The following is a 21,961-nucleotide window of genomic DNA, read 5'->3' as shown; positions in this document are numbered from 1 at the left end:
GATCATTAAAAGATTCTCTTATTATCTTTTTTTCAAAATAACGGCAAAACAAAAAAGTTAGCACACTTTAAAAGAAACCTTTCTTGGCAAAGATTTTGTTTTAAAATTTTGCTCGACTGTTGATCAACAACGACCATCAGGAAGACAATATTGCTCAGCAAGTACAACACAGACTTGTAGTATCTATAAACTTCGTTACATTTATTATCTAGAATAATACAAGTGATCAGCATGACTCTGCAATACTCTAACCTAGTTCATGTGAGCCTTAAAGGTCTAGTGGGGTGACAGTATTTAGTAAAGTGTGGATAAAATAAAAACCTTGGTTCTAGATACTATTTCTTAAAATTTTAATACAAATAAATACATACATTCGTTTTCTAGATACACGCAAAATAGTATCAACGAGGAACGAGATTCATGATAACATTTCCTGTGTCCAATCATCAGAAATTATTTTACAACTCACTACTTCTTTAATGATGATAACAATAAATGTAACTCCTTATCTAATGATGTATGGAAGATAAGTCTTTGCAAAGCAATAGAATGTACACATGTATATATATACACACCTAGGGACGCTCCCATTACAGGGATTAATTATCTGGAAACCGCTCGACCGTCGCACGAGGAAGGCTACAGAATAGAAGGAAGAAGAAAAAGAATAAGGAAAAACTGTAATTGGGCATCTTGCTACCCGGCATAATCAGTCTCCCTTACCCGGCTTTGCTAAATAGGACAGAGAGTGGATAGGAGAGAAGATATCAGTGGATAAACAATACAAGAGCAGAACTTATTATCTACAACACGACTTTATTAACACTACAGCAACTATTTAACACAAACGTCCACTTCCTAACCTAAACCCTACATCTACACCAAAGTATCTTAGCTTCTACACCTTAATATCTTAGCTACAGTCACCTCTGAACTCTTCTCCACGCATGTGTCTGTGAAGGCTTGATGCCAGGATGGGTGTGATTGGTGTTTGTAGAGAAAAAAGCGGCCATAACCAAGTCGAAATCCGAGTGTACTGTCATTTGGCAAATCGACTAATTCTTCTATTTTTCCATTAACACTGCGATGCCCAGATCCTGTGGATACTACCACAGGTTTCCGGAAGCAAAGGGGGATCACTGACTGCCACAAATCTCCAAATAACAGAGATTAGTCATATCAAGATTTAATGAGAAATAACATCACAGCAAACAAGTAGCTGTCACTGGAATTTATTTACAGCAGATAAAGATATCGTCAAAGCGTGCAAGAGTGAAAATCCGACAAATATTTAATAATAAAAGCGAACTACTAGCTCAGTGGTCCTCACTTTTCTCACTTTAATTATCGACACAGATAAGCGACATACAAATTTGTGACCGAGAGATGAGTAAAGGAGGGTGTTGACGCCGACATCAGCACCAGCCAGGACTCCAGGCACCGCCATACCTAGCCGGGTTAGCGGCGGGATCAGGGCCAGGGAAATTCGGCGGCACCTCTGTATTCAGCCATTGTGCCAGTCTCAGCTGCATGGCGACTAGAACATCCGGGTACAGGCTCTTGACGTCATTCCTCTCCTCGGGGTCCTCTGCAATGAGTTAAAAATAGCTGCTGTCTTCACCACAGCTTCACGATGACAAAACAAGGTCGAGGGAGGTAGAAGGAGGAGATGATGGATGGTAAGACCTAGAAGACTGGCATGTTACAACCCAACTTGCAACACAATAGGCAATTGATTTGTGTGTATGTTTATCTGTGTGTCTGTGCGTCTGTGTGTGTGTGTGTGTCTGTGTGTCTCTGTGTGTGTGTTACCCTTGATGTTGTAAAGCTGGTAGTCGTCTGGGGCAAACTTGGTGTAGTCAGGAGTCACGCTGTCATCACTATCGACTCCAGGAACAGGGTACCAGTCATTCCATGTACCCGGTGACCCCTGGATCAGCTTCCAGTCTCCATTTCTTTGAATGGAAAGTTAAAAGGCATTCAAGTGGAAAACTGCAGGGCCAATGAGATTGAAAAGAACGACTTTGAAGGCTGCTCTATTCAATGTAGAATCAAACACTGTCACCCTTGTTATTCTCTTTTCTACATTCCCCCCATCTCTCTCTCTGTCTGTGTGTGTGTTCAATCGAGCGGGGACTTTCGAATAAGAATGAGCAGTTTACCTTATAGCTGAGTTCTGGAGTATTTGGTCAATGTTGTAGACGAAATCATAGCGTGGACTTGGACTTCCATTGAGAATAGACTCCCACTGGCTGACCCCATCAATACCTGGGGCTGCACACCGCAGGATGTGATAAATACTGTTGTTAGTTCTACCACACTGTACATAAATCTGCCTTGCAATTAGCAAACTTCATGAATTATTGCACATCTACACTAGTAAAACTACATCTATGGACACTGACCTACCATACCTTGCAAAAATCAACTTTACACATTACCTGGATACTTAAAATAATAAAAAATACATTTACTTTTACTAGCAAAAAGTCAAACTGTCATATACACAAACTTTATAACCAGTTTATTATTTTTTTCTAGTTTAAAAAAAAATTGATGTTGAGACCAGACAAGAATCGGTCTGTTGATTTTGCTCCACAGATCCCTTCTATTCATAACCAGTGACTACCAGCGGAACAATTGATTGTAGGGCTATCACAAATGCAGTCAAACTTGGAAGAAAAACAAACTGAGAGAAGATTCTTGATGTTTTACTTTGTTCATTTTCGTTTTCATTAAATAAAAACTTACGTGTTTGACCGCCAACAAGGCTCATGATGGTTGGGAACCAGTCGACCGCATGCATAAGACTGAAACATATCATGGGCTATCAGAGACATGTTGTTCCTAACTGTTCAGAATAAGTTGTAGATAATATTACTGTTGAATTAACCCTATTGGAATAACGCAAAAACCTTACAGTAAGATTAGTCCATCCTTTGCTTAGTAGAGCGAAGCCTTGAATCTTACATTAGCAAATGTTCTATCTCACTTTTCATGCAGAATGAAGTCCATAAATACCCGTCATGGATGATCCCAGTTTGCTTGAAGAGATTCCTGCTGTAGACAAAGCCAGTACCCCGGGTGCCTCCTTCCCACAAGGTAGATTTAGCCCCCCTTAAAGGCCAGTTGTTGCCGGCTGCCCATACGGGACCACCATTCTGTAGAGAAGTAATAAATGTAGCTGGCTGTGACAGGTCTTCTCTGCCTGGTCCTGTTTAGTCCTGCTTAGTCCTGTTCTGTCTGGTATATTGTGCATTGTTCCTTGACCTCTTCTATCTGACCTGTACACTTTTCTTTCAGTTCATGTTTATTTCTCACTCTTGTTCCCTACCTGCAAGATTGTTTGTCGGTCCTTATTGCCGGATTTTATCAGGAAAGGTAAGGCGGCAGAAGGAGAGGTTACTCTAGGCTGGGTGAATCACTTATTTTCACTACCATAGGCTACAGCTCTTTATTTTTACGATCTTGTTTTTATTGAGGTGTATTAGGTTTAGCATTATGTTTCACTTATGTCGAATGCCTCTATCTCTTTGTATTATGAAGTCATGTGACTTCTGTCTGCTGTTGAATTGTCTTTTCCCACTCCTAGACAACAACACATGATGTCCTTAACACACTTTCTGACAAATCTGTTCTTAACTCACGTCTGTAGTAAAGATGATGAGGATGTTTTCCATGAAGCCCCTAGTATCCAGTAGTCCAGTTATATTCCCAATTGCCTCGTCAAGGATAGCAACCATTCCTGGAACAGAAAATATGATGATAGTTCTAACTTCATCTGATGTAGTCAAGCAAAATTGTGTCGAGGCTCTAAGGACATTCATTTTCTTCTACTTTTTGTGAACTTGGAATGAAATGTCTTCGTCATTAACTCTCTATATCTCATCTTATGTCTTGGGTTTTCTCACAGATTTGTGACAGCCTGCTTTGTTTCGTGTGCAGAGGGCATTGTAAGGAAGACAGTTAAAATAAAAATTAGCATAAAGAGAAAAAAAAACCATTACCGCATTTTGTTTTACGAGTGGAGTTTTGTGTCCCTGAGCAAAACACGTTTTCGTAGACCTCAGGAACCTGGGTAACAAAATACCTTTAGACATTTTAAATTTTGTTCGAAAAAGTAACTTCCTTTTATGGATACAATATAATTCTGCAAGTCCCACAATTTTAGCTTATCAGACATTTCACATAGTTTAAAATAGTTTCTATCATGTCAAAATGTCAGGATTTAAACTTTGTGTTTTATTATAACCCATGACCATGTCAACAGCTTGCTGAGGTAAATATAAGAAATGTAATTTCCGTAAAATTTGCTCAGATGGTTTTGTAAATTACCTCGAGAGGTTCATGAACAGACTGGAAAGGCAGGTACAAGAACAAGGGCTGGGACGCATTGTGTGCGGCGATGATCTGTTGGGCGCGTGCGGCATAGAAGTACTGGGAACAGAAAAACAGATTTTTATCAAATGCAGGTTAAACTTTAAAAATCTGACCAAGACAGTTGTCTCCGCCAGTATTTCTTTTTCCTCGTCAACTCCAGATTCACAATAAGCCCAAGACAGGCCCAGCCCCGCTCCTTTATAATGTCCTCAAACAATCTTTCATCTATAGTTTGTTTATTAGTTCTCTTAGGTTTATTTTAAACTCTGTTGAGTGGATGCTTACTGCTGAATATTTCCCAGTATCCTCCGTGTCTACGTTCTCGTCAATCCTCAGATCCAAACCTGGTCCTTTTGACAAAGAAATGAACGCAGTCTCAAAATTTATGAAAAGAGAACAAAAGTCCTGTTTACACCAAGGTCCTAAGTCCTATTTCCAACACAAGACATCCTTCGACTCTTCAGTTCTAACACTTGTATGTCTGCAGCATTACCTATCTCATCAGATACTCTCATTAAAATGTCTTTATAGTAACAAAGTAATTTCTTTCCATTACCTCTAACCTATAATTTTGTCAAATGATTAAATGGCATTCTTAAGAATGATACAGAGGCTTTTATTGGTGACAGCTGCGTCTAATAAATTAATTTACTTATAATTTATAATTTTAGAAATAAATATGTAAAAATTAAAGGTAATTATCACAGCTATTTCTTATGCAAATAAACTCTTAATAAATTGTAATTGTAAACAAATTTGGAGAAGACACTAGATGACTTCAGATAAAAGAATGTGCGTTTCTGAGGAGTTCCTCTTTAAATGTTCAATAAGATGTTTAGCCATTTCATCATACATACCGAGCTTGTGTGTATAATAGTCCTCTGCAGCATTGTAGTAGCCCATGAAACTGTCAAACCCTCGATAGGTCGGTGTATACTTCCAGTTGCAGTATCCCAGATGCCATCTGCAAGGCAGACAAATACATTCCATTCATCCAGACAAACGATTTCCCACCGAGGATAATATAGATGTTGCCAAGGTATTTTCACGGCATGGTATAATGAAATCATAAAGAGATAAAAGTTCTCTCTGCCAGGTCTACTCAACTGTAAACAGATGAATGTTTCCCTCTCCTACGTGTACTCACTTGCCAACAGCGTGGGTGGCGTAACCGACTTTCTTCAGCGCCTCGGGGAGGGTGGTGAGGTTTGCTGGCAGATACGCTTGTTGCATAGGTCCTATCACATCATGCTGTAACACATCATGAATATGTATGAGGGGCATGTAAGTAGGACATACAATCGCGACCTTTAGAGGAGATCGATGCGTTTAACGAGAAATTGGAGAAACATCGTAACAATGTCTGATATTTGTACCTGTAATAAACTGGCAATAATCTAGCATGTATAAACTTAGGCGATATCACAATAAGTTGATGTAGCAATAATTATTAATGTCATCCAATAACATGTAAGTAAATAAAATTGTTACCTACCTGGAGACCCGTATGGAAAGGGAAATAACCAGACATGAAGGCACTGCGAGATCTGTGGAAGATAACATTTGCTTAGACATATTTCAAGAGGCTAGTTGCACAACATGTTTCTAAAACTTAAAACTGTATTAAAGAATCAAGTTTTGAAAAGCCTTTCAAATTTTGGTTATATACCATTTACCTGAGTATCAGACTAAATAACAAAAATGACAAAAGTATGGCTTAAACAGTTTAACCAACAGTTTAACCCTATCAAATTATGTTCAAATAAATATAAATATGTCTACTCGTACTTCAAACGTATCCAACAGCTCTAAGATAAAGCAATTTGTGGTGTTACCACACAATAAAGATGTTAAATTATCTCGAAAATTCGGGTATTGCCCGACAATGCAGGTTCTGGCAACACACTTACGGAGAGCACAGGGGCTGGACATAGGAGTTGTTCAAAATGATCCCGTTCAAAGCCAGGAAGTTAAGATTCGGGGTGTGCATCTTGGGCTCCCTCCAACCGACATCGTTCCAACCTTGAACGTAATCACATTAATAAAACATTTCAATTTTCCACATTACATTGATGCTTACATGGACATCGACAACCGTCTTTGACATCAACATCATCATCAGGCACTCTGCTCCCCACTACCATCCTCTTCATGCAGTGACCAGTCATCCTGTTTGATGAAGAAGAGCAGAGACAGACAAGATGACAGACAACCTGCCTAAATCATCAGCGACGATAAAGACGATGTGTGGAAGCTGGTTGGGTGGTGTCCGCGAGAGGGCGTGTCGTGGGCAGAAGACACACACCACCAGAAGCAGAAGAAACCTCCACGTGCAGGACGACATGTTGCCGTTGCTGTTGCTGCTGCTAAAGGTTGGGTGAATTTCTTGATTTTTGACAGAAGACGACTGTAAAATAAGTAAAATATATCATTGTACAGATAGCGTACCCTGGATGATTAGACAGATGTGATTCTCACGAGTAGATGCGACGGAAGTGAATGTCTTTACAGGTGAATACGAAACTCTTGAGCGCTTGATACATCTTGATCAAGGATTATCTACTACCTACCAGGTGTATTAATTAAAACCGATTGTGCCTACGATGCTCCGGTTGTTAAAGGACAATGACTGGTCAAGTTTGTGCAAGACAAAAGTACTCCGGATGTCACACCTGTGTCGTTCAGGTAACATTCTATAATGTATTGCTGTGTAGTGTATATAACAGCAGGTCGCACACTCCTACCTCATGTACCTCCGAGTCACTGGCGTGCAGGTAGGGCGTGGACCAATGTCAGCCTTGACTTTCTACCTTCACTTCCACCCTCCCTCCTCTTCTCTGTCACTGATTGTCAGATAAGGAAAAACCAATTTTAATCGCACCAACACTTGTACTATATAAAGCTAGATAAGAGAAAGGCAAACAATTAAGAGTTTTATTAATGTGGCCTTCTGAAGTACTCAAGGAAAATCTTGACAATCGTACTCTAGGGGCTGTATTCATGAAGTGAAGGTATGTCCTTACCTGGAGGACAAAATGGAGGCAACTGACGGACGAAAAACTTCTTGTATCAGTATTACATAACACTCTGTGCAGACCCCGTGGATAGAACTACTGTCCCAGAGGTAAACCGACATCTGCGTAGTCTTGATACCACTTTACAAAATACATGGACAGTACGCCTGTCGTTGAGTTACCGGAGCGATGACCTACCTTCACTTTATGAATGTAGCCCCTGGCCTCCATCTTGCGGGGAAGGGTTATTTATAGCGACCCCGAGAGTCACGCCGGTGTAAAGTCCTCCAACAAGCAATTCTGTGGCCTACTTGTGTAAGTGTCTTCATACACTGACCCTCTTACTGGTCTGAATACAAGCTTTTCATGGCGTGCGCGCCCTCTATCTTTCTCTCCTCACTGTATGTGTATCTGTCCGCTTAGATGTGCAGATGTAAGTGCATGCATACCAGTACTTGTTTTTATGTCAATGTGAATACATATACGTGTGTATCTGAATGCTACATATATATATATGTTCAAAAATGATTTGTGAAGGCGTGACTGCGTGCTGATGTGTAGCAATAATGCAAACAATACTACAACACAAATATTTCTGACATGCGAGAGATAAACCTAACCGGAAAACTGACCACACATTTCCAAGCCAAGAAAAGATCGTCTTTTACAATCCTTCACACACATGAATGTGTCCCTGACAATTCTTAACATTCTTAACACATTCATGGTTTATGCGAGGAGTGAATAGTATAATAGAGCACAGGCACTCGTGGGATATATCCGGTTCAATACCCGTGGAACGCAGAGTACTTTTTCCAGCTGGCTCAAGTTTTTGACAAAAAAAAAAAAAAAAAAAAGGTATAAGGAGTGAGAAATAGGCATAGAGAATATTGTTTCAGAGATAAATAGGGTTTCTAACTCGTCATTATCCCCATCTGGATTTATTAGGGACTGCCTTTACCTCGTCAGCAACCTCCACCGGTTCATTGCTACTCTGCCATCGGCCCTGGTTTACAACACAACAGCAAATGAAATGTGAAGTAGGACTACCATATCTCTGTAGACACAAGACCAGCAATTTGCTGACAGACAACCTGTCTATGATTCCGCTCGTGAGTGGCTTCAAGTGCTGTGTGTGTAACAGCAGTCCATCGGTCGTAATTACCGCATCGTCAAAGTCTTCGTCATCGGTTCAGTGTCAGAAAGTCTGATGATACTCCAGCTGTCCAAGGTTCGCAAGCCAAAGTGTTTTTTTGTTGTTGTTTTTTTTTTTTGTATTGTCAGCAGCAAGCACAAAGACCCTTGAAGCTGGCGTTTCCTGTAGTCGTTAACTGGGCGCGGTGACCGTGAGGTCAGTTGTACATGTACCACGTGATGTTACATGTGGTGTGTCGATGCTGAGTACCAGGATGCTGGAGAGGCGATCGTTGACTCTTAGTCTTTGGGGTTGGTGTAAGGAGAAGCCATGGATTCAAAAGCAAACCGACTGGGAGAGACCAACCGCTGAGACTTTATCAAAAAGTTTCAGAATGATGGTGTTAACGGAGGAGCATAGTCTATAGGCAAGAATGTGAGTCAGGGGATTCGGAATGACCGATGAAGTGAAGAGCTAGAAAGACAACACCGTCCACCGACCGATAGTGTCGGTAAATTGAAGTGGGTCCAGTTGCCTCTGGTGCACTAAATGTTCGAGGACCAATCATAAGTAGCAGTAGTATAAGTACAGTAAAAGCAACACGTAAACAATAAAATCAGTTTGTAATTTTTTCATACTTCTCTGAGGATTAATTTACTGTTGGATAGAGATGCAGTCTAAGTATGAGAATAAGTCAATGTGTACGTTTGACAGAGTTAAGTAACGCACAAAAAAGGTTTTTTTTTTACTTTTCATTCGCTCTCTCTCTCTCTCGGTCTCTCAATAAAGTATTTGAGTCTTGAGTCTGTCCAGTGACCAGGTCAAACCTTGTGTTGCTAACAGCGCTCCTTTTATCCTGTTGAGAGGCTCATTACCACTTAAGCGAAAATCAAGTTGACTTCCTTCGTCTACGAGATGGGACATGCCTCAGTTTCCTCACTTCCTGACCTTTAACCTCGACCTTTTGAACTGAGAACTGAGCTGAGTGACGCTCGGCTTTAAAGTGCAGAAGATGCGAGAGAACAGTGCCAACAGTGTGTAACAGCATGCCGGTCAGTGAGTCCACACTGCCAATCATTGTCACAATGACAGAAACTTGCTCATTAAATCAAGAGGAAACTTGCCAGATAGAACTAAGTCCAGAAAATGAACAAACAAACAAACAAACAAACAAACAAACAAACAAACAATTCCAGCGAAGTCAGGGGACAATGAAAGAAAAGACCTAGGCAAGCTATCCGATCATTTCTCTCCCTCATCACTCAAAACTGAAAAACAACACTAGCAGGAGAAATATTTCAGTTTACTTTAAACTTGATATTATGTTTTCTCCAGAAAATCTGCAGAATTATTTTTATATTAAGGAAGAGCAGTAGACAGGAATATACACACTTTTCTGGATTACAAAAAGGCGACTACAACCCACGGTAGTACTTATGTTTGATTTTCTTATCTTTTTGTAAGACATTGATAGATATGTTTTTTTCAGTCAGCTTGCAAACCTATATGTTTAATGATACTCTATACAAATTAAGTGCTAGAAAAAGCAAACATTATTAATTCATCAACAAAACTGAGTCGATATTAATAATGACACGAGTGTACACACCCCACACTGGTACTACTCCTACTCCTACTACAGATATTACTGGAAGAATACTGAACAGGAGGTAAAGAGACAGGGCATGTCTCTATGACATCAAATTTCAAATATTGTTGATTTCTTTTTTAAAAAATCAATGGTTTTTAAAAAGAAAAAGTCGATGACAAAAAGGCCTGGGGAGAAATTATATCATAATTAAAGCAGCCTGCTATGACAGCTGTTGCAATAATTATATCGCTGCCAAGTATATATTTTGCTGTAGGATTCTAAACTACTTTATATGAAGTGTGTATTTCTTGTCTAATTTTTTTTTAAATCGGGAAACCTTTATTTTATCAGCTAAGAATATTTTAAGAGAATCTTTTATTCAATAATACATTTACAACTAAATGTGTAGACATAATACACACTTTTCAAAGATACTCAAACATGCGTTTATGGCAATTCAGTTGTAATTATCACTTAACACCGGAAGAGAAGTGCATAGACAGACCTAGTATCCGCCCAACATCATCTCTCTTCCTCTTCCCCTGTCAACCCCTGCGAGCCTCCCTGACGATAACTCTCACAGCTGTGCAGCGCAGTAGCCTCCCCTCACCGACACGCCCCACTGGGCTCAGTGTGCACAAGGTTCTCTCTGTTTTTCTGTTCTCTGGTGCAGACGGCTGTTGTCTGGCTAATCATTTTTCTCAGATGTTTAACATGGGTGTGACTAGGTTTGTGTTCGTGGGACTTGTGTTTCTTCTCTTTCACAAAGGTAGAGGATTTCATCTCGTGCATGATGTCGCTTGTGGAAGGAATGTTGTACTTGAAACTTTTCACGATGTGATTTGTTGAGTGTTAAAATTGAAAAGACTTGTGCATGATGTAAATTGTGCCATACTTGTAATGACTCAGATCGCTAATTATCCTCTCGAGGATCCTGGTAGTTTAATATTTACACACTCGCTTGTCACAATTGCAGTGATGGACTCAGGGTTCAGATCTCGTCTCGGGACACTCTTTCTATCTGAGACCTGTCCACAGGCGTCGGAGGTTTTTTTCCGAGTACTCCGGTTTCCCTCCTATCCCCCTCCCCCTCCCTATAGTGCGAAATCACCTCAGGGTCGGGGCCGGTGTCATGCGCTCACGAATTGCCTTCTCACAGTGCGCAGGCGCAGGGGTCAACAGGTGCGCATGCGCAGACAAGGCAATTTGTGGGCTTGAGTCCGACCTGAGGGTTGACCACGTGTTAGGACAGAATATGTCTTGAATTTAACAACATTGTCAAGTGTGGTAGACTCGCGGATCGAGGACGTGTTGTGATGCAGCTCAATAACAAATCACCGCTACAAAATTAAGAAGGTAAGTTACATTTTAATTTTTATTCGTGGCTTAGTCGATCGGTTTCTTTGTAAATGATCGTCTGCTATTTTTTTAGGTATCATCACGAACTTGTGTCCCCGGTTTATTTTTTACTCGTCGCTTAGTCGGTTTCTTAGTAGTGTTCCGTCTGTTATTTGTTTGTCTAGGATTGTATTCGTGGCATTATATAGTATTATAGCGTGCTAATTAATATAGTGCACACAGACAGGGCCGCCGAGAGCCAGCCCGGGCCCCGGGACAGACGACCTCTCCGGGCCCCTTGTACTTGTAATCGTAAATTATTTTCCCAGTATATAATGTATGTTTACAATTCGAATCTCAATATCTACACTCAAACTCAACTTCTGCATGTGTAATGCTTGGGTGTTCTGTCCTTAGACCTTTCTTTAAAAGAAAAAGAAAAGGAGAAGAAGAAAAAAAATCCACTGACCAAGGCCGGGCCCCCTTGACAGCCGCGGGCCCGGGTACACCAGACCCCCCTGTCCCCCCCTCTCGTCAGGTCTGCACACAGACTGATTTTTAATTCATATGAACGAAACGTGTAATGTGCTATTGACGTTTAGCGATGCTGAATGACCGATCGTATAAAGAAGTCCGAAACTGAATCAAGCAAAGTGATTCAGTCGTTTTGACTACTTAGGTTTCATTCTTTATTTACAAGATGTAATAAAACACATAAGTTTATGAACATGTACTGTATAGTTTAATATGCACACAAACCTTTCCAGATGATGACAAAATGTCACATGATTTGGGTTTTTAAAAGAATGGTTGTAAATAAGCAAAAAGTAGACATGGAGAGAAAAGCATGAAGCAGGATTTTAAACTGGACATCATTACCAATTTCGCTAATTTAAAGTAGTAGGTTTGCAATAACAAAAGTTAACACATTTATATTTGAAGCCATTATAATCAACCACTTTGAATGCAAAATAAAAGTCTTACAATAATAATAAAATTTAATTTGGCTACTATTACCTTGTTTTTCTTCTTATGTTGATGTCAATATTAAGATTTATGCATCAGTCAGTCCATAATAATGCTTTAGCATATCACGAATAAATATTTATTGTTTTCATGCACAGTATGATCACCACGATTTTATTTTTCAGTGGAGATTTCCAGAGACGGGAGCTAATTTCCAAAAATTGGGTGCACAAGATTTGCAACATAGTACAGTGGAGCAGAAAGAGGGATATCACAATATGATAAACAGTGTAAAATGCAAATGATGTCAACTGCTGCATTTTTTCTACTAGCGAATGACAATTGAGCTCATTTCACAATGAGGAATAAATATGCTGTTAGTTTAAATTGTAAACTTTATGTTTTGTATCATGTATGACAGTACTGTACTTCTCTGATTGCTTACAACGGACACAACATGGATTGCCAGCCAAACAACTGCACATAGAATAAACCTGGGCCCCCTTGCTCATGTGATACATCATCACATTAAGTCAAATGAGAATTAAGAAACACTAAGGGTTTTGCCACACGTTTCTGTAAAATACACACAGGTTTCATTGTTTCCATTTTAACTTTTACTGTTCATGCTGTTATATAAGTGACTTAGTAACCAGATTATGACCCTAGAGTTGTGGGTAAAGCACTGTACCAGTGTACATTCATTATTACTCAATAAATCTTAGTTGTCCTTAATGTATAAGGTGAATGTCCATGAAAAATTTGTTGTTTGCACAGGCACTTAAAATGAACACTTACACTTGCTAATGAATATTTGCCTTACGTTTACATATGTTTATATAAGCACACACACACATACATACACCATCCCCTTACATGTACACATGCAGGCACCCTCGTGAAAAAAATGTTAATACCACATAATTATGAACCCTCATGCTTCATATTGAGATGGGTGTAGCTGCTAACATAAAGAACATATGGCTATTCAGATTGTTCATATCAGTGCACAGCTTCCTCAAAATGTTACATTGTCCCAGTGTGCAGTGGCTATTGTTGTTATTAATGCTCTATTTAACTGTAAAAAATGTGATGACCAGTGCAAAAAGGATTTACCACATTACTATATTCACAATCCAAATGCTTATAAATTCCAGCCATTATTAACTTTAAAGAAATCAAAATACCCTCAGCATATTAGCAAAAGTTGTGAAGATATTACTAATGATGGTGAACTAGATAAATGAATAAAATGTATATGTGAGATATTGTACATTGCAATGGATGGGAGTGTGTACCCCTTGGAGGGTGAATAAATAGTAAAGAATACAGAATGTATGTGACAGGAAGAGAGAGAGAGAGAGATCAAAAGTGTGTTTATCCTGTTTGAGTTTGTATGCTTTTATTACATATGCAGGTATGCTCGATAAGGCTGGAGGAAGGAAAGAATGAGTGCTACAAAAAATTAGTTGGGATTTTTTTAAAAATATTTATATAAGCTGTCTGCATGTGGGAATACTAACAAGAAGACTGCGGGTTTCAGATCCTTCTCCAATGTAGCCCCGCTTTTGTGGAACTCGCTTCCCCTCTCGAGCAAGGAGTCTGTTAGTCTTGCATCTTTCAAGAAAAATCTTAAGACTCACTTGTTTAAACTTATTTGAAGTTCTCATTTGACCTGCAGTTTGGTGGCTGCTGGGATCACCGCGCATTGAGCGCATCTTTGTGATGTGGATACTAGCACGTTATAGAACTACATCATCATAGGTTTAGTTAAAGCTCTGTGCTTTGAGCTAAAGATTTGCATTGTCATCAAGATCCCAGGTGTGAATGACTTGGGGAAACATGCATTTGCAAGGTACTCTTGTACTAAGGCTTTTATTGCATGTGCACATTACTTTCAAACATGTCTGTCCACTGCAAAGGATTTTATTATAATTAGAAGTCAATGGTTTGTTACCCTTTTTATGTGAAAAGTCTTCTTTGTAATTTAACCAGGGTTGAAGCACTTTTCTACTAAATAAACCAACAAGACAATTATCCTCGCAAGAGAAAGAAAAGTGCTTGGTTGCAGACTGTTGGCGCAGGATTTTTTCATTGCACTGTTTTGGTCAGATTTAATAAGTCACATCTGAACTCAGTGTCTCAGATGTTGTTGATGTTTTACTTTAATAAAACTAATGTCCGGATAATCTGACCACAATTTGAAATTTTATTTTCGTGTTCAGTTTCAGGACAAAACTGCACAACTCTTTTTAACGAATGCAAGGCGACTATAGAGCCTGACCAAGAAACAAGCACCAGAAGTTATCACGAATCGGAGATGTACATGTGCGCTTTAGCTAATGGTGTGGAAATATTGTGCACGTCAGTTTTTTTCTTTTATTTCGTTTCCCCATTCTCTCTCTCTTACACTATAAAACTTCTCTACTGCACTGTGGGACTTTTTCTCGAATTAGGAGTCAATCCATCGACTTCTGATGTTTCTGCTCTTGGCATAACATGTAACATGACCGAATCTTTGTATCAGCAGGTTATATGCAGTCGCTAGAAATAAATGTAGTTTGTACCCTGGTCTGTCTTGTATGCTACCTTGAAAAAGCACACTTGTGAGAGGGAGAGAATGTGACTGTCGGCTTGACTACGTGTATACTTGCTTTATGTGTAAATCAGATTATGACTATAGGACTAATCGTTTATTTAATGCTCTTTAAACAACTTTGTTTTAATATTTTTCTGCTGTTGATTTAACTGTAATCATTGACAGCTTCTGTCAGCATTAACCCTTACTCTAACTATGTCAACAGTTATTACCCAAGCCTTTTGCTCTGTGTGAACAACACCATGCCCAACTGTCGCAACGATCAAGCTATCAAGAGAGAGATAGATAGTCTTCGGTGGACCTACGATAGCTACTGTTCAAAAAGTAATACTCACTGTAACCAAACAGTCAAAAAACGAGTGAATTGGAAATGTCATTGTTGTACCGAATATTTTAAAGATATGTAGCAACAACCTATGCATAGGTAGAGATCGTAGTTTATTTAAATTATATTTATTACCGATTTTTTTCTATGCCGCTTTACTAAAATTATATAGACATTAAAAACACAGATGTTTGGTTCTCCAATGCTTTTAAAGATTAGTGGGGAGCAAATAGGTTTTATTTCTAATGATGTGGTTAAGTTTCGATTACAGATACTATTTCTCAAAGACACTCTCTCCCACCCTTCCGTATCTAACCGTTGAAGAAATAGTAGGATGTATTTTTCTAAATACCCAATACTCATTACTTTATGAAAATATAATAAGCGAATAACTCCCTCTGCTTTTCTCACCTGTTTTCAAACGCATGCCTCTAAACATTACCATGCACAGAAAGAGGTCAAACAAACCAGGTCACCTTTGTACACATAATAAATTAATTAGTTTTTAATCCAACTTAACTTATTGGTTGACGTCTTAACACTCTCAGTCTCTCTATGGAGTCCTAATGTCTGTGCTGTTGATCTTCCTGTGTAAAATAACATAATCCGAGAGAAAAGTGGCAAATGCGTTATGGCCTGAGAAGTCGTGGTTTCTAGTCGGAGATAATTCCTTATATATATATACATAGTACAAGTCCTGCACACACATGGGAAGACAGACCATGACAAGTAAGATGCTCCGCAAAAGCTCGACATCTGTGTGTGAGTGTGTGTGCGATAACAAGCACGTCGACATCTGTCCTTTATTAAAAATATAAAGCCTGTCGGTAGAGATGGGCGATAACCGTTTCCGACTCTGGAGTGATAAATACGCAGTACAGCCCTTAGTCTTCATGTCCACGATGCGCCGCATGCACTCACCATATATCAGCGCCTCGTTCGCTTAATAATAACTGACAAACCAATCAAAACCTTGTTGGGGTATACCTAGCCTACCACTAGTCTGTCCCTAACCAAGACTGTCCTTGTCCATCTTATGATAATAGAGCACAAATATCTATCCAATGCTCCTTCTCTCTCTCTCACTACATTATTTAATTTTCAGAAACGCAATGTTTCCTTAAATTGGAAAGTGCCTCTGTGATGCAGATTTAATCTCCGAAGTCAACAATATCACCAAAATGTGGTACGTATTCTTCCATTCACATCGTCGCCATTCTTTTTAGGAGTCACCAAAGCATCAGCATCATTCTCAGGAACTTGGCTGACTCTGGAAAAAAGTATATAAAGTTACATCAAAATGCTTTTGTCTTTGCATTATGAGCACTTTTTATAGTTAAGGTAAAAGAAAGTGTTTCTGTTCTTAAAATAAACTTTTTAGATACCTATCGCTTGCTATTTAACACAGTATCTTTACTGTGAAATGTGCATTATTTGCTGAAATTATTCCTGATTCTGTTTTCTACAAGCAGCATAACAAATCATCTTTGATAAGCTTGTCTTTTCTTGTGTTGATTATCATCCGATGTTTAGCAGTCTGTCGGGTCAGCTGGTTTCTTTCTCCAGTGAAAGATGGATTTTATCAGCGCTTTTCTTGAGAAGTTAAAAACTCTTGTTATTTAATGTGGTCAGCTTCTCACTGTATTAACTGTCACCTCTGTTGCCAGCAATAATTACCAACAATTCACACAATGCATCGGGAAGCTAAAATACTGCAAAGCTGGTGAAATATGGCAGCAAACTACGCTACGTATAGCCATGATGGAAGCAATTTGCAAAACAGGTCAGCAGGTCAATTCTCATTCCCGGAAACAGTAGGAAGAAAATAGTCTGAATTTATTCTGTCACTGTGCCTGACATATGACATTATAGGTTATCTGACTTCATTACAGATTAGCATGCGAACTGTAAAGTTTGTCGGACTGTAGTTCTTCACATCTCGAAACCTTCTCCGCTCTCGACATGCGGCTTCTGATGTGAAACATTGATACCTGTGGCAAAACCAAATCATACTGTTTATCCAAAATCCCTTTGAAGAGATGATAAAGGGAAAATAATCACAATTTCATATGTCAGCTTGAAGGCACTGCACTGTTAAATTCCTTACTATTATCTATTATCTTGTTTCTGTCATCTGGTCCTTTATTTGTTGTCATTCTCTTACAGACTATGGCCTTTCAACAAATTTTGACTTCAATATAATAAAATGCTGGAATGTTTGCAAGTTCGTAAAAAACTTTTGTTGGTTTCAATTAATGTTAAGCTGCTTTGTTTTCCTCAGCGTGTCCGGATGCCTTTAAATGTTTTTTGAGAGGGGGTAAAGTAAAGACAAAGTCCTTTGTGGGCCTCTGTCCGACTACTGGTGTCACAGGAAATATTTGCAGGTAGGAGTTTTTGCTTTCTTTTTCAAACTAATATGCGTTTGGTAACAATAAAATCTGTTTTAAAAATAAAACCCCTGCCAACTTTGCTATGCCTGTAAACATAACAAAATAATTACTACACAAGGATTTGAAATAAGAGTATTGAGATTAATATCCAGAAAAGATGAGAAATGATTACATTATCAAAGACTATAAAGCCAATAATAATATCCCGCACAATTAAGTCTTCGTTCATATAGTCGTTAATCTGTATAAGCCATGTGTGTAGATATGTTTAATTATTACCATAATCATTTTTGTGTATAAAGATAGCTGAGTTGTATTGTTTACATACCTATATAAAACAAATTACCTATCGGATGGTAATATCGTGTGCAGAGATCTGATTCCACGGTTCCAGTGTCTGACTAAAAATACCAGGAAATGCAGTGCCAGTGTCAGTGACAAGTGGCAGAGAGTTGTGACAAGTTACAAGGAAGTCTGCTCAGGTAAAATGTTTGAGACATTTCATGTAGTCGAGTACCAGTACTCCTGTCACATGTCAGGTCTTGCTGAACTTTAACTTCCTCACCTTCTGGGATTGGTGAGGTCATGTATATTTTCATTGAAAGAAAAAAGAGATTTCATTTTGTATTAAACAACCCGAAAGAGCCATTTGACAAATAGCTACCAACCCTCAAAGTTTTGTCGGTTAATAAGCAAGGTTTTTCAACTGCATTAATTTCCAGTGAAATAACCAGTCTCAGACATGAATTCGCTGTAGTCTAAATTACCAATTACATACATGCTATACTCCTAGTAAAGCATAGTTCTAATATTACTAGTATTAATTGTATTAATGGTATCTTTTTGAAAGAATTCGATGAGTATATGACGGATCCTTCACCCTGTGAAAACATACAAAGGTGTGTGGACAAAGCAGAAGTAGTGCCAGGGGTCAGGCTGGGTGACTGGAGGAGTAATGAGACTGTGTTTTACACCCACACCAAAGAAGTCACCACCGGCATGTTAAATCCGGGCACATGGTGCTCGTAAGTACGGAAACTAATTAGTGTTGGTTGGTTGGTTTGTTTGTTTGTTTGTTTGTTTGTTTGTTTGTTTGTTTGTTTGTTTGTTTGTTTGTTTGTTTGATTGTCTGCGTGCTTGTGTGTGCGCGCGCGTTGTGTATATACATTCATGATTTTTTGTATCCGCAGTTAAACTCGCTTAACGAAACTCTTTAAGCGATATGCTACTATCTTTAAATTCTTCCATTCTGATAATTTTAATAGTATAGTAGAAGTGACTATGAGGGAAATGTGTGGATGACATAGTCGAATGAATGATTAATAAATTTGTTGGTAAGCTCTTAAAAAAGACTTGAGTGATCTCTTGACACTGAGCTCGCTCACTAAACATTAGGATTTCACAGGTGATTCTCCACACTAAGCTTGAGAACGAGGTTGGAACTGACAGACTTTTTCATTTCAATTAACAAGTATCGTGTAATAAAACACTGAATAACAGTTTATTGATGTGAACAGTTAGACAATCACTCAGATATGAGAATTCACTGTTTTAAGCAAATGTTTGAACGCAAGAAATTTGCTACTGCTTATTAATCAGTAATTATAGTTATATATTAATAAAAACAAAAATATTTTTCGGACAGGATTCTCACACATGCAGTAGGCTGTGTGGACCAGCATGCAGACGTCTGCAATGTGACGATGAAGGAAAAGGAAATGGTAGCGTCGATGAAAATCAGCGTTGGGAACACCTGCAAAGGTAGTTCTAACTCATCGTCCACGTATTGATGTCGGAAAAGTAATGATTGTCGAACAGACTATTTGCTCTAGAACTTCTTGACTTATCTTTAGATATATATATATGAATCGAAACATTTGAATGTACCCACATTCTTCCTCTCTTTTGTTAGTGTGTATGAGGAGGGATCTCGTTAATACAAGTTTCTATTTATATCTGATTTTAATGTAAGTGTGGGTCCGTATTTTTATTCTAAGGAACTTAGATTCTAATAGTGTAACCTGACATTTTATTCTGTGTAATTAATTAACTCTTCAACGACTGCCTTTATCTCACTGTAAATGAAGAGACTATATAACTTTGCAGATACTCATGTATCAAACGAAAGTGGAATACCCAAGAGCGGTAAACAACTTAATTAAACTTTTGAGTTATATACATATAGACTTTTTATAATTTAGCCTATTATGTTTATTTTTTTTAGAAAAAGTTAACATGTTTTCTGTCCCAAACGAATTAAAAGTTATGTTTATTAAATTGCTACCTTTATTCAAACCAGTTTCACTCTTTTGTAATGTCGATTCAAAGCTACATTTCCTGTGGTATGAAACCTCGAATTTTAATATTACAAGAAATGTAATGAGAAAATTTTGGCTTGCAATTAAAATATGCTGCTTGATACAGTCTGTGTTATGATGCTTTGTTATAATTGTAATGACCTAAAACAGTTAATAATGATATTGATGATTGTAATTCTATTTTACTTATTAGAAAAATTTCTAAGATGCAGCAAAATTCACAGTGTTAATCAGCAAATTAGTCAAATGCTTTATAAAAATATGAATTTTGATTTCAGGGTTTTATCGCCTGTCTTCTTTCTCTGTCGTGAGTTTACTGATGGCAGCGCTGCTCTCCTTAAAGTCTGAGGCGAAATTTCTGCACGAAACACTTATATGACTAATAATCGGGTGGATCAGCTTCCTTGTTTGTTCATTTAATAAAAAGACCAAATAAATAAAGATTTGCAAACTTTCTAACCGCGATGGTCATGAAAGATTTCAACACATTTCGAATATTTCTTAAGTCGACTATTTAATTTTAAAGTTGATGAAACCATCAATAAATATTCTTTCTTTTTCTTATTCGCTTAAGACCTCGTATTAAAATTAATCTTTTAAATAATGTTTTACTGGTAAGGAAACTATGCCCGTATTCACATAGATACATGTGAATGATATGTATTCTATAATAAAAAAAATGATATATTACTGTATATCATTGGATTAAACCTTATATAATAGACTTTTTAATAAACACTAGACAGAAAATACTTTTGTCAGGAGACTTTCTTTTGTGACTGTGCAGTAGACTGTGTGACAAGTCAGAGGTTAGCACTGTGATTCACTAACAATGTTTAAGTATGGCATGTGTATCACGAAGTGTTGTAAACAAGTACAGAAGGTACAGAGCGAGGATGCACTTTCTCAGGGTCGGAAGTGTGTCAACTAGAGATGTCTGGCTGCATCAGGAAGCTAGTGAGGGATGCTGCAATGGTCGCCTTTCCTCTCGATCTCTCCCCGTGTGTACCGCTCACATCTTACACTTCTCTATCAATCATAAGCATGTTTCAATTTAATAAAACCGACCCCGAGAGTCACGTCGGTGTAAAGTCCTCCAACAAGCAATTCTGTGGCCTACTTGTGTAAGTGTCTTCATACACTCACCCTCTTACTGGTCTGAACACAAGCTTTACATGGCGTGCGCGCCCTCTGTCTTTCTCTCGTCACTGTATGTGTATCTGTACGCTTAGATGTGGAAATGTAAGTGCATGCATACCAGTACTTGTTTTTATGTCAATGTCAATGCATGTAGGTGTGTATCTGAATGTTACATATACATGTATATATATATATGTTCAAAAATGATTTGTGAAGGCGTGACTGCATGCAGATGTGCAGCAATAATGCAAACAATACTACAAAACAAATATTTCTGACAATGTAGAGATAAACCTAACCGGAAAAATGACCACACCTTTCCAAGCCAAGAAAAGATCGTCTTTTCCAATCCTTCACACACATAAATGTGTCCCTGACAATTCTTAACACATTCAGGGTTTATGCGAGGAGCGAAATGTTTAACTGAGCACAGGCACTGACGGGACTCTTCCGGTTCAATACCCATGGAACGCAGACTACTTTTTCCAGCTGACTCAAGCTTTTGGCAAAGAAAAGGTATAAGGATTGAGAAATGGGTATAAAGAATATTGTTTCCGAGATAAGTAGGGTTTCTAACTCGTCATTACCCCCTACGGGATATTTTAGGGAAGTGGGTCCAGTCTGCCTCCGGTGCACTAAATGTTTGAGGACCAATCATAAGTAGCAGTAGTATAAGTACAGTAAAAGCAACACGTAAACAATAAAATCAGTTTGCAATCTTTTTCATACTTCTCTGAGGATTAATTTACTGTTGGATAGAGATGC

At 38.4% G+C, this 21,961-nt stretch overlaps 2 protein-coding genes across 3 annotated transcripts; one reads left to right on the top strand and one right to left on the bottom strand.

Moving 5' to 3' along the window:
• Window positions 1-1,092: 1,092 nt before the first annotated feature.
• LOC112559784 (arylsulfatase B-like) lies at window positions 1,093-6,784 on the bottom strand. Its single transcript, XM_025231186.1, has 14 exons — window positions 6,598-6,784; window positions 6,291-6,402; window positions 5,876-5,927; window positions 5,528-5,631; window positions 5,238-5,344; window positions 4,666-4,730; window positions 4,336-4,437; window positions 4,008-4,074; window positions 3,648-3,745; window positions 3,022-3,161; window positions 2,752-2,810; window positions 2,163-2,274; window positions 1,813-1,955; window positions 1,093-1,588 (listed from the first exon to the last, which is right to left on the bottom strand). The coding sequence occupies exons 1-14, from the start codon at window positions 6,722-6,724 to the stop codon at window positions 1,416-1,418; spliced, it is 1,461 nt and encodes a 486-aa protein (XP_025086971.1). The 5' UTR covers window positions 6,725-6,784; the 3' UTR covers window positions 1,093-1,415.
• A 3,976-nt stretch (window positions 6,785-10,760) lies between these two features.
• On the top strand, window positions 10,761-20,799 carry LOC112560282. 2 transcript variants are annotated; one of them, XM_025232021.1, is made up of 11 exons: window positions 10,761-10,889; window positions 14,650-14,769; window positions 15,229-15,347; window positions 16,454-16,534; window positions 17,016-17,131; window positions 17,630-17,732; window positions 18,111-18,220; window positions 18,589-18,763; window positions 19,384-19,499; window positions 19,845-19,883; window positions 20,335-20,799. In XM_025232021.1, exons 4-11 carry the CDS (start codon window positions 16,530-16,532, stop codon window positions 20,433-20,435), a joined length of 765 nt encoding a protein of 254 aa, XP_025087806.1. In that variant the 5' UTR covers window positions 10,761-10,889; window positions 14,650-14,769; window positions 15,229-15,347; window positions 16,454-16,529; the 3' UTR covers window positions 20,436-20,799. The 2 variants fall into 2 exon arrangements, with proteins under 2 accessions (XP_025087806.1, XP_025087805.1); XM_025232020.1 differs by having other exon boundaries at window positions 14,650-14,788.
• The last annotated feature ends 1,162 nt before the right edge of the window (window positions 20,800-21,961 follow it).

This window comes from Pomacea canaliculata, linkage group LG3, assembly GCF_003073045.1.
Source record: "Pomacea canaliculata isolate SZHN2017 linkage group LG3, ASM307304v1, whole genome shotgun sequence".
Lineage (NCBI taxonomy): Eukaryota > Metazoa > Mollusca > Gastropoda > Architaenioglossa > Ampullariidae > Pomacea > Pomacea canaliculata.
This window is presented reverse-complemented; position numbering and strand designations above follow the sequence as displayed.